Genomic DNA, 12,014 nt, shown 5'->3' with positions numbered 1-12,014 from the left:
ACAGCTGACAGAAATCAGTTTCCGTCTCATTCTAGCTTTAACAAATCGCCTCTAATAAGAGTGAAATGGACATACAATAACAAAACTAGGGTTAGGGGTTAGGGTACTTCTATTATTTGTTTCTGTTAGGTTAGGTTAGAATTCAGCTCAATAAAAAAAAATTCTAATAATCGAAATTGTTTAATTTTAATTTAACTAAAACAAAACTGCTAGTATGCATTTGGCTAACATGGACGATAACGACTCAGATACTGGCAGCAACCATGAAAGTGACGAAGACGAAGGGTCTGACTTCCATTTCCTTGATGATAGCCTGTACTCATCCCATCAAGCTGTGAAACCTATAACCAACGTAAGTACCCTAAATTGCAGCTTAAAGTCAAGTTTAACGCTCGAATTTGCGTCAGAACTCGGCAGGAGCGCAAAAACTACGATCCTGGCTGAATAAAACCTTAAAAATTAAAATGACTGATGGCCGAACACTTATAGGGGTGTTTCTTTGCACGGACCGAGACGCTAATGTTATTTTAGGTTCTTGTTCTGAATATTTACCGGCCGACACTGCAGGATCCAATGAAGATCCGCGCATGTTAGGGCTGGTTATGATACCTGGTAAACATATAGTGTCAGTCCACTATATGGTCCACATGGATGATAATGATGATAAGGGAATTAGTAAAAGTGGTAGTACTGAAGCTTTAAATTATGTTTAGTGTTTTGTTAGTTTTTAGATATTATATAAGCCGTATTTCTGTAGCCATTTATTAAAGGGTAGTAGTAACACTTGTTTTCTAAACCAAGATTTGACTTATTATAGTTTAGGCTGGTGCTTCTTTACTAGAAAACTGTCACAATTTTATGATAGATTCTTCTTGGTTCAAAAATATCTGATTTACTCTTTATTTTAGATGGAATTCTGGAAAAATAAAAGAACAAAATTAATATTTTACATTATGTATATTGTCCAGTTAATAACTACTGTAATTACCTACTATTTAAATCACATTTTAGGTGTAATTTAAGACCAGTCTCAATTTAAATTAACCTGAGGGTAGTAACAGAAATCTTAAATTACACCCATTTGCTATTTTTCGAATCTATCCTGTTCCAAAGGTTCATACCCATCTTTTTCAATCTTTTCTTTGTAGATTAAATAACTCCTTTTCCTATCAAAATGTTTAACCCATTGGGCTGAACAACTGGTTTCATACAGTTTCCTAAACTCTTTACACTGTGCATCATCACTTTTATTGTTGTCCAGACATTCCCAGTATTTATCGCGAGCCCCCCAACATTTTGCTCTCTCCTCTTTGTTTGGAAACGACATTACCACCACCAGTTGCCTGAATTTTCATGTAACCACTAAGCATGGAAACCAACTTTTGATCGGTTGCAAAATCAAGACTGCTCAAAATAACTTTTCGGAATATCGTGTGGATTTCCTCGGATTTACTAAAAATAAACATAATAAATTGTCTTTAGATCCTATTTCATAAAAATAGTTTTTGCAACACATCGATTTGAATTTATAGTGGAGTTACGTAAATGCATTGAATGGGTTATTATAAATACCTTGGCAAACAGTGCAAGGCAGATTTGAATAAGTACCTGACACTAAAACGGGGCTAAAGGCAAGTATTTGCTCCTAAATTTATTGTCCAAGATTTTACATTATCCTAGTATTTCTTGAGCAAAAGTACTGACAATTGAGAAAATTTGTTTTTCCAATTCAATATTCTAACCAAAGTCTTTTATTAATTTTGGGCGATTGCTACACACGTTTATCTATGCGTTTGTTATTTAATTAATAAGAAACCACTTGGATGAGAAGAATTTGGTAATTCAAGAGAAATTTGTACAAAAAACACTAGACAGTTTTCTTTGATAACTGTATTCTTGGTCTTGGATAAATGAAAAATGATTAGTAATTGTCCCTCCTCTAATGTCGACTTGACAATTTTGGTAGGATAGATTGACATTTATAAAACGAAGAAGAACTGACAGATGAGATTATAGTTAACCTAACATTGATGACTACTCGTTACTTGTCAAAAATGATCTTTAGGAGCCCTAAAAGCCCCATAGGCCTGCAATGATAAACAAAATATCGGCGTTACCGTGTAGTTTTCCTTTTCAAGTTCACGAATAATGAGCGCTATAATGCCCGAAGCAAATTCAGTGGAAAAATGCCCGACAAAGTCCCTCGGTCCCAAGGATTCTAGGAAATGTTTGAAAAACGGCCTGGTGAACGGGTTGGTGTTAAATAATAAGCATAAAATGAGCAGTAACCACAGTAGTGATATTAAGGAACTTCACAATACTGAAGTGGTAGTGTTGAATCATACTGAGTTTTCATCTGAAGAAGTTGTAAATAAAGTAGGTAAATCTAAGAAGAACAAGAAAAAGAAGCATAAAACTGCTTTAAACAAGAGTGAGGGGGTCAACGGGTCAAAAAGTGAGGATATTAGTCATAGAGATAATAATGACCAAGTCTCTTCTGAGTCATTAGACAATATAGCACCTGACTTGATCAGTAATGACATAGAGGCCTCAGCCTCATGTAGCCAAAGCTACAATGTTGATTGTGAGACTATTACAAGTGATATACAAAAAATGTTGATAAAGACAGAGGATATTGACATTCCTCAAATAGAAAACACCATAGAGACATGTCACAAGAAAATTGATTTTGTACCATATGAGTCTGAACTGCAAATGCCCATGATTATGAAAATAATCCAAAAAGATTTATCTGAACCCTATTCAATCTACACTTATAGATATTTTATTCATAACTGGCCGAAACTATGCTTTTTGGTAAGTTTTTATGTCCTAAGTTTTGTTTTTTAAGTGAGGATCAATGTGGTTAATACAGGCTATGTGTGAAGACCAATGTGTAGGAGCAATAGTTTGCAAATTAGATCTGCACCGTAAAGTGGTCCGTAGAGGTTATATAGCCATGCTAGCTGTGGATCAGAACTACAGGAAACTCAAAATTGGCTCCACTTTGGTGCAAATGGCTATTCATGAAATGACCAATGGAGATGCTGATGAAGTATGTCATGTTTTCATTTAAATAAGTTGTATGTCAAAGTTTTAAATTTTTTCAGGTGGTCCTGGAAACTGAAGTGACTAATAAACCAGCATTAAAGTTGTATGAGAAATTAGGCTTTGTCAGAGACAAAAGGCTGTTTCGTTATTATTTAAATGGTGTGGATGCGCTGCGCTTAAAGCTGTGGCTAAGATAGGGACGCGATTTTAATTCCTTCATCAATAAAAGTGCTAGTACAGAATGGCTGATATGGTTAGGGGTTTTTCTTGTTTGTCTCATCATATTTTCGCTGAGAAACTGTTACAGGTATCTTTTTTTTCAACTTTTTAATTGAAACCTGTTAATGATCAAAAGAGCAAGAAAGTCCCTTTTAATTATCAGTTGATTTGCTTAGATTCTACACAATTCTACTAGGTTTACATTATTGTTTTCATACCCATGTCAGTCTGGTAAGGACTGATTTGTATATTAGGTGTGATAAGATGTAATTTTCTAAATTATTGATTTTTTTGGAATAGTAAGATTCTCAATCTATTAATTGCTAGATTAGTCATCTAATGACATACATCCTTGTCATTTTCACATATTTATTTATTTCTTTATTATTTGTAGAAGATTTTAAGGTAATAAATTCACTTAATTGATTGTCAACATATTATTGTTCAAATTACACAATGATTGATAGTGTTTTATTTGATTTGAACTATGTTTAAGGTGAGCTTGGGTGCTTATCAGATTTGTTACAGATTATTTGTTGTTTTTTTCTTTTATTCAAGTAAATTGGATTATCTATTGTGTGTTTTTTTTGTGACTACCACTTAAAAAATAAATCACATATAAATTAGATAGTTACAAAATTTGTACGGCATTTTGTAACACTGATGACTTATTAACAAAATAAGGTATAACATTAATATTCTAATAGTAAGACTAATTGTGTGCTTAATGTCTGTTTAGAAACCGTGCTAAGAAAGACGCGTTTTTGGTTTTTAGTATATTTCATTTCAAGGTTTCCTAAGTTTAAATATAAAAATAAATAAATCTGGGATTTTTTTAGATATTATGGAACTTTTATGCCTCTTTCACAATGGACGTTAACATAAGAAAGACAAAAAGTTAATTTTTTCAAACCTTATTTATGTAAAGATTAGTTGGAATTCCTAAGACAAAGCGGCATTTATGTGAAACGTTCATTATGTATTAGGGATTGCAAAATAAAACAAGGATTTGAAAAAAATTTACTTTGCGTTTATGTGTTTCTTATGTTAATGATCATTGTAAAAGAGGCATTAGCGCCAATAAGCCTTGAATCATAACCAGCAAAACTAAAAAAAAGCTGTATTTTTAATATGATGTATAAGAAAACCTAAAAGGACAGTCTTTCTTAGAAAAAATTGATTTTTATGAACTTCTTGAATGTATAGAGTAAACGTAACAACTTTGTTTATAATTATGTATATTTCTGTATATAGGACTCTGATGTTTTTTTCTTTATAGTGTAATAAAGCCGAATATACCAAATTTACTATTGAAGAGTGATTGTTTTTTTTAAGGTCTTGTTTTGCTGGATATAACATTAAAACGTTCACATTAGAACAAAACTTGTATTCTCAAAAAGGTACAAAACAAACTTACTTTGGATAAACTTTGGAATTAAAACTCAAAAACGAAACAACTTACATCTAAAAACACTTACAGTTTGTTTGCTAATCTTACCTAAATGAAAGCCCTACAGGCTCCTATGTACTATTTTAATATAAAGTTGACAAGTTTTAAGGAGATCTGTCAGACTACTATCTCTAATTATTACTTAGACTAAAACAAAATGATAAAACAGATCGCAAAAATCACAACAATTTTAGAATTTCTTATCACTAACAACGCTGGCTAAATCTGCAAAGTTAGCGGCGAAATCCATACTGTTTTCGGTCATCAAAGACCTCAACTGAGCGTCCACTTCGCTAGACAGATCTGACGCCATGTTAGAATTTAAAGTAAGAGGCGCTTTTGCGGGACTTTCTAAATGTCCCAAAAGACTGCTTAAAGAGTAATCAGCCACTTCCGCGCTAATCCAATCGGTTTCACCCTCTTTCAGGAGCCTGGTAGGGCTTGGAGGTATCTATTTCCAACCTAACGTTAGTATTTCCGCCTTAAATTTCAGGTGTAAACTTGCCGTGGATATGACCGTGTCTTCTTCGTCTGGATCGGTGATTATCCGTTGCAGGTCGGGTTCATCTTGTGCCTGATCAGAATTAGGATTTGCCGGTTCGGATTTCGGCTCGACTGCTGGTTCTTGCGAGATTATGCTCATTCGAACGATTTGATGACCGCTTAAGTTGTTTGGCATCAAGGGAAGCTGCAACAAAGTCTTATGTGAGTATCAAAGTGAGATAGAGAATTAAATTTATTTTCTTTTCTATTACTGGCATTTGGACAATTTAAAACAAGTCTGGTTTAAGACACTTGTAGAGGCCTCTGGCAATTTAAAGCAGTTCTGGGAAAGTTTAAGACAATTTTAGAGGGCTCTGAAATTTTTTGCGTGGCATTTAAAGGGGTTTGGCACATTCAGAACGGTCCTAGAAGCCTCTAACAATTTAAAACAAGTCTGGGAAGGTTTAAGACACTTGTAGAGGCCTCTCCAAACAACCCGAAATAAATAAAAACATCAAGATCCGGAAGTTAGAATATTTTGCGCACGTTATTCGACACCCTGAACGATACAACGTCCTCCATCTAATTATGCAGGGTAAAATAGAGGGTAAGAGAGGACCTGGTCGTAGACGCACATCGTGGCTTCGAAATCTGCGGGATTGGTTCCAAAAATCAAGTGCAGCACTCTTTAGGGCTGCTGCCAACAAAATTATAATAGCCAATATGATAGCCAACGTTCGTTGAGGACATGGCACTCGAAGAAGAAGAAGAAGAGGCCTCTCGCGCTTTTTGGAAGGTTTTAAATAGCATTTAGATGTCTATGCAACTTTCAAAATAGTTCTAGAGGTCTCTGGCAATTTAAAACAGTTCTGGGAAAATTTAAAACAGTTCTAGACGCCTCTAGAGGCCTCTGGCACTTTTTAGAGGGTTTTCAATAGCATTTAGAGGTCTATAAAACTGGCACGCTGTAATTTGCACTCAAATGGAAAAAAGATGCAAAATGCTACAAAATGGCGTTGAATACCACTGAAAACCGCCTGAAAACTGTCAAAGACGTCTAAAAGTCTCCTAAACATCCCAAGATGTTTTAGAACTTTTCAAAAGCCTCTAAAATCATTCTGGCAACGCTAAAGGCTTCTAAATATCTCTGAAAACGTCCAAAGTTACTAGAGACCTGTGCAAGTGTTCTAAACCTTCTAGAGTTTTTTTTAAATCGCCAGAGGACTCTAGAACCATTTTGGCAACCCCAGAGGCATCTAAATACCACTAAAAACTACCAAAGACCTCTAAAAGTGTCCTAAACCTTCAAATATATATTTTTTAATTACCAGAAGCTTTTGCAAGTGTTCTAAACTTTCCTGGATTTTTTTAAATTGCCAGAAGCTGCCATTCTGGTTACCCCAGATAGCCTCTAAATACTATTGAAAACTACCAAAGCCCTCTAAAAGTGTTCTAAACGTCCCAGGAAGTTTTAAAACTTTTCAGAAGCCTCTAAAGCCATTCTGGCAATGGTAGAGGCCTTTAAATATCTCTAAAAACCTCCAAAAAACTACCAGAGAAATCAAACAAATATTTTTTTTTAAATTATCAGAAGCCTCTGCAAGTGTTTTAAATCTTCTAAAATTCTTTTAAAGTTGTCCGATGTCTCTAGAACCATTTTGGCAACACCAGAGGCCTCTAAATACCACTGAAAACTACCAAATACCTCTAAAAGTGACCTAAACAACCCAAGATGTTTTAAAAGTTTTCAGAAGACTCTAAAACCATTCTGGCAACGCTAGCAGCCTCTAAATATCTTTGAAAACCTCCAAAAAACTACTAGAGACCTCTACAAGTGTCCTAAACCTACAAATATTTTATTTTTTAATTACCAGAAGCCTCTGCAAGTGTTCTAAACCATCTAGAGTTTTTTTCAAATTGCCAGAGGCCTCTAAAACAATTTTGGCAACCCCAGAGGCATCTAAATACCACTGAAAACGTCCTGAAATCTACCAAATACTTCTAAAAGTGTCCTAAACAACCCAAGATGTTTTAAAAGTTTTGGCACATTCAGAACGGTCCTAGAAGCCTCTGACAATTTAAAAGAAGTCTGGGAAGGTTTAAGACACTTGTAGAAGGCTCTCGCGCTTTTTAGAAGGTTTTAAATAGCATTTAGATGTCTATGCAACTTTAAAAATAGTTCTAGAGATCTCTGGCAATTTAAAACAGTTCTGTGAACATTTAAGACAGTTGTAGACGCCCCTAGAACTGTTCAGAAAGTTGTCATTAGCATTTAGAGGTCTTTGGCTCATTCAAAACGGTCTAACGGTCTTTAAACTACTTGTAGAGGCACTCTGGAACTTTTTAACGGATTTTCAATTGCATTTAGGGGTATGGCGAACTTTCAAAATGCTTAGAGACCTCTGGCACTTTTTAGAGGGTTTTCAATAGCATTTAGGGGTTTATGGGCCTTTCAAAATGGTTCTAGAGGCCTCTGGAACTTTTCAGAAAGTTGTCAGTAGCATTTAGAGGTCTTTGGCTCATTCAAAACGGTCCTGGAAGCCTCTGACAAGGTTTAGACCACTTGTAGAGGCACTTTTCAATTGCATTTAGGAGTATGGCGAACTTTCAAAATGGCCCTAGAGGTTTCTGGTAATTTAAATCAATTCTTGCAATGTTTAAGTTTCAAACAACCATCTTTACCTACTCCGTTTAGGCTTAGACTTTTGTACGTTAGATTTCGAAATGCTTAAAGCATGGGACAGCAGCAGCAAACAACTCCTTCTTGTAACGATATCAAACTTACCTTTCGTTCAACTACGAGAGGTTGTCTGTGACGTCCCTTCCTATGAGCAAACTTTGGTTTAAACTTTTGTATAGTATTCAACTGTTGTTGCATTGTAGGTGCCTGCACATCTGTAATTAGAAATTACACTACAATGTTATAATCTACAAGTTGTACGGGATAAAATCAGCAACGACCACATACTTAATCCTTTGGTTAAAGTGTGTGAGGGTGATTTGAACACATTGTTAAGACCCTGAGTTGGGTTATTCTCCAGAGGCTGTTCACTCGCTATTTGCCCTGTATCCGGTTGTTTTGAGTTGTTTAACATGGAAACGTTTTCTGAAAAAGTGCTTTTGCGTACCCGTTGTCCTCCAATTATTGCAGAATTCTTGATTGATTTGTCACTGCATACATGTCCACAAGGACACTATAAAATGTTTTAATTAGTATGCAACAAGTATTTGGAGGAATAATTAATCAACCTTGACATTGTTCTGTCTAAAATGCAGTTTAGCTAATGATAAGAGCTTGGACAGAGAAGACGTCATGTTTCTTTGTTTGTTCTCCCATGATGTTTCATAGGATTCGTTCCACATTTCCAAGAAATTTGCTGCCATAATTAAATATGATTTATCAATCACAAACCATCGTAAAAGTAAATAACTTACCTGCTTGTAACTTTGGTTTCTCTACCTCCTCATCCTTATTGCCGTCCCAACTATACTCCAGCACAAGTTTAGCATCTGAACCATACATCAGGTATATTTCTCCTACTGTCAAGCTTTCGCTAGTAGCCTCAGTCCATCCTTTCCTAACTTTTTCAATTTGCTCCAAGTCTTCACTATTCACTTTGTTAATGACGACAGTTTCGGTCTGAAAGAAGTCCGTAGCACACTACATCAAAAATAGTTTAGTGCAATTTACCGAAATGGGAAGTTCAGGCTTCTCTTCCGGTTCACTAGATTCGGATAGTTGACGTTCCAAGGATTGCAGTGATAGAATAGTGTTAACGGCGTCATGGACTGCTTCAGCCAGTAAAGTGTCAGGCTCAGATTCAAAATAACTAGCAGGCTGAAAATTTAGTATTTACAAAACAACTTTTCTGGCAGTCAAAATCACAAACCTCGATTTCCTCACTTTTAAACTGATCAACCAGCACGCATTCTTCTATATCCATTTTCGGTTCCACGTCGTTAAGTTTTGGTTCAGCTTCCAGTTTCGTTTTTTTTCCGTTTCGACATTAACATTTTAATTTCACTGTATGTGTCCAGCCCTAGTCGGCTTTCGTAAGCTGTCAAACATATAGTTTGTCTGGAGAAATATTCGCTTAAATTGATCGACGGCAGTTCGATTTTAATTTCCGGAGGTGGACTCAGCCTTAAAGGTGGCACCAACTGAGTCATTTTCTCCTCCAGCTCTTTTTTAGTCGGCATGCAATCTTCGATCATTGGGTTTTCTGCTAATGTAGCTTTTTCATAGTTTATTGCGTCTACCGATTGCCACCTGTTAAGTGTTTTATGGTGGTTTTAATAAGCAACATACAGATAAAAATTATCTTGGTTGGTATTATAATTATTAATTTTACATGACAATTTATTTGAAACCAAATGTTTTTACCTTTTGCTAAGACACTGAATCAGTGAACTTAACCTTTTTTGTATCGGTAGGGTGGTTTTAAGCCTCGGATTTTGAGCGAGACACTGAACGGTCAAAAATGAGGTCATATCTTTAGGCCTCAATTCCACCGTAACCCTGTTGGGCAGTTTAACTTCCTCGTACTTATCATCCAGTTGGTTAAGTTTGACAAGAGCCTTGCACATTGGAGTTTTAATCCTAACATTTTTACCTGCGATGTTTTTAGTTTAAAACTGTTTACCGAATAAATTGTTATAAGTACCTTTGGTTCGAACGCAAGTTTCACCCCGATAAATCAATTCGTTCAGTTTCATCAGGGTTTTGTCACTGACAACCCCAAGCTTTCTGTACAGTTCCCCATAATTGATCACACCGTATAGTTCTTGTACTATTTTTTTTACATTTTCGGAGAATTTTACGTGTTTGGCCACTTCGTGGAATGTTCGAATAAAGAATGAGCGGACTAAAATATGTAATTTAAATTTAAAGCCTTGCTCTAATTTGAAAGTGTTTTTTTTTACAACTTTATTGTTTTGTCAAGTAGATAAATAAAATAAAACACAAAAAAACTCTCTAACTAAGTCTTGTTTTGTAGTTGACTTACCATGATCCTTAGTTCTCATTTGTTCATCAGTTGAGTTTTTCTTCTTTAATTTTGCATTGATATAATGTTGAATGCTCTCAAAATCCTTACCAAACTCATTGACAGCCTCAAAAAATATCAATTTGTCAATGTAGCTCCATTTTCGTGCTTCCTTTTTTATGTCACTTTTGATGGGTTCTTCTTTTTTTGTTTTGGTTTCCTGAGATCAAAGAACACTATGGTTCTCAATAGGTAGTAAGCAGTGTTAATCAAAAATGCAATTAAAAAGAAAGTCATAAGAGCAGTAAGGTTTCTTCTTCTTTTTACATTTAACTAGTGAAATCCTCTATTAACAACATTAACTTAATTAGAACATATAGATTTCAAATATTATTAGACATTTTTAATTTTAGTTAAACAGTTTTTCTTTTTCATTATTTAAATTGAAATATATCAGTTAAGCATTATCTATACATACATACCTACTTTGAAAGTTTATTCCAGTTTACATTAATTGCACCAACATTTGTGTGTAAATTACACACTTTAATTTAAGTAAAACTAATTTAATAATACCCCCTCAAACCCCTGTCAGAGCATTAATTTACTCTCAAACAAATTATCTATACTAATACTGAGAACTACAGAAAACATGAAATTCAGGAAGGGAGTAGTACATATTAATAAACCTTCTCATCATCATAAACCACTCTTACTTATTAAAAATTAGGCTGTAATTTATGACAGTTACAAGGTTTTATTTAGAATTAGCTTGTTAAATTTGATATTATGTGATGATTTAATCTTTAACAGTAGGGTTAGCATGTATACTGATATAAACTTACTGTGACTGGTACAGAAGAGTCAAATTTAGCTTTTTTAACCACCCTTGTACTAGACCTAAGAGGGAGACCTCTCCCTTCACTCTCCCCTGATTTATCTCCCACTCCACCAACCATTACTGACAGTTCTCCACTGGGAGATACCAATGTGGCTTCCTGAGTGACAGCCTCTTCATGCTGCAAGTGTTATTACAGTTTCATGTTTCTAAACTAATAAAATATTAAAAAGAGGATGAAATCTGAATATTTCAGTTCCACTTAATTACCGACTAGTCGTAAATAATTAATTATTAATTCAACAAAAGCCAGTAAACTTGGCGTTGCTTACCTACCTTTTTGTCTTGTTCCTGTTCCAGTTTCATTTTCTTGAATACCCGGGCGCTGGACCGAATCTGGACGCCTTTTTCCTCTTTAAGCAACGCGTTTGTAGTAATCGAACCCAACAGGAACTCTTCCGGCAGTTCAGTAGCGGAAAAATCGCCACTTTGCTTGGGATTTTCATCTACGGGTTCATCCACATCCATTGTGACCTGCGGGTTTCAGCTTTGAAAATCACTCCCTAAATTCTCGACGTGCGGTTAATTCCCACGTCTGACAATCGAAACGGCACGTAAACATGTTAGGAAAACGTTTCCACACATGAAAACAAAAATTATAACTCACCAAAATCGTGAAAATACAGTTTTTACAACATTTTTACGGAGCTTTCACTACTTTACGAATTTATTTTTACTGGATAAATGTCACTTTGAAGATGCCGCGATCAGTTCGAAAAATATAAGGTTATAGAAGTAACAGGCAATTTGTAGTTTCTCTCTCTAGCTTATACGAAAACGAGAGAGACGGATCAGTACCGAGGGTAAGAGTAATTGAAAACAACAGGCGAAATGATACTGCTTGCACGCCACCTGGACGTACGGTTGATCAATTAAAAATGTTGAATTTTAAAAATCCAAAAGTTTAATTTTTGTTGTTATTAATTAA

At 35.1% G+C, this 12,014-nt stretch overlaps 4 protein-coding genes across 5 annotated transcripts; 2 read left to right on the top strand and 2 right to left on the bottom strand.

The window, feature by feature from the left end:
* Nucleotides 1-100: 100 nt before the first annotated feature.
* Sbat (LSMD1 domain-containing protein Sbat) lies at nt 101-949 on the top strand. Its single transcript, XM_081989310.1, has 2 exons — nt 101-352; nt 408-949. Exons 1-2 carry the CDS (start codon nt 215-217, stop codon nt 711-713), a joined length of 444 nt encoding a protein of 147 aa, XP_081845436.1. The 5' UTR covers nt 101-214; the 3' UTR covers nt 714-949.
* LOC145735413 (cytochrome c oxidase assembly factor 6 homolog) lies at nt 747-1,764 on the bottom strand. 2 transcript variants are annotated; one of them, XM_081989312.1, is made up of 3 exons: nt 1,609-1,764; nt 1,122-1,452; nt 747-916 (listed from the first exon to the last, which is right to left on the bottom strand). In XM_081989312.1, the coding sequence occupies exons 2-3, from the start codon at nt 1,325-1,327 to the stop codon at nt 838-840; spliced, it is 285 nt and encodes a 94-aa protein (XP_081845438.1). In that variant the 5' UTR covers nt 1,328-1,452; nt 1,609-1,764; the 3' UTR covers nt 747-837. The 2 variants fall into 2 exon arrangements, with proteins under 2 accessions (XP_081845438.1, XP_081845437.1); XM_081989311.1 differs by having other exon boundaries at nt 1,573-1,732.
* A 240-nt stretch (nt 1,765-2,004) lies between these two features.
* Nucleotides 2,005-4,585, top strand: LOC145735411 (uncharacterized). The gene is made up of 3 exons (XM_081989309.1): nt 2,005-2,817; nt 2,876-3,055; nt 3,111-4,585. Exons 1-3 carry the CDS (start codon nt 2,149-2,151, stop codon nt 3,246-3,248), a joined length of 987 nt encoding a protein of 328 aa, XP_081845435.1. The 5' UTR covers nt 2,005-2,148; the 3' UTR covers nt 3,249-4,585.
* A 57-nt stretch (nt 4,586-4,642) lies between these two features.
* On the bottom strand, nt 4,643-11,799 carry crm (cramped chromatin regulator). The gene is given in 15 exon segments (XM_081989281.1): nt 4,643-5,171; nt 5,226-5,408; nt 7,989-8,098; nt 8,172-8,397; nt 8,453-8,580; nt 8,639-8,843; nt 8,895-9,041; nt 9,094-9,198; nt 9,200-9,473; nt 9,588-9,816; nt 9,868-10,068; nt 10,210-10,408; nt 11,034-11,207; nt 11,363-11,589; nt 11,694-11,799. Coding segments are annotated over 14 exon segments (2,634 nt in total). The 5' UTR covers nt 11,555-11,589; nt 11,694-11,799; the 3' UTR covers nt 4,643-4,910.
* Between the last annotated feature and the right edge of the window lie 215 nt (nt 11,800-12,014).

The sequence above is a fragment of the Ips typographus genome, linkage group LG11 (genome assembly GCF_016097725.1).
Source record: "Ips typographus isolate SLU linkage group LG11, UJ_Ityp_2.0, whole genome shotgun sequence".
NCBI classification, from domain to species: domain Eukaryota; kingdom Metazoa; phylum Arthropoda; class Insecta; order Coleoptera; family Curculionidae; genus Ips; species Ips typographus.
The sequence above is the reverse complement of the archived record's forward strand: the minus strand, read 5'-3'. Positions and strand labels throughout refer to the sequence as shown.

Bases quoted from the DNA above. Each gene is read 5' to 3' on its own strand.
- Sbat (XM_081989310.1), top strand. From the start codon at position 215: ATGCATTTGGCTAACATGGACGATAACGACTCAGATACTGGCAGCAAC. The intron at 353-407 runs GTAAGTACCCTA...AATTTGCGTCAG, and splicing joins CTGTGAAACCTATAACCAAC to AACTCGGCAGGAGCGCAAAA.
- LOC145735413 (XM_081989312.1), bottom strand. From the start codon at position 1,327: ATGTCGTTTCCAAACAAAGAGGAGAGAGCAAAATGTTGGGGGGCTCGC. The intron at 917-1,121 runs GTATGAACCTTT...TTATTTTTCCAG, and splicing joins GAAAAGATTGAAAAAGATGG to AATTCCATCTAAAATAAAGA.
- LOC145735411 (XM_081989309.1), top strand. From the start codon at position 2,149: ATGAGCGCTATAATGCCCGAAGCAAATTCAGTGGAAAAATGCCCGACA. The intron at 2,818-2,875 runs GTAAGTTTTTAT...TGGTTAATACAG, and splicing joins GGCCGAAACTATGCTTTTTG to GCTATGTGTGAAGACCAATG. The intron at 3,056-3,110 runs GTATGTCATGTT...AAATTTTTTCAG, and splicing joins CCAATGGAGATGCTGATGAA to GTGGTCCTGGAAACTGAAGT.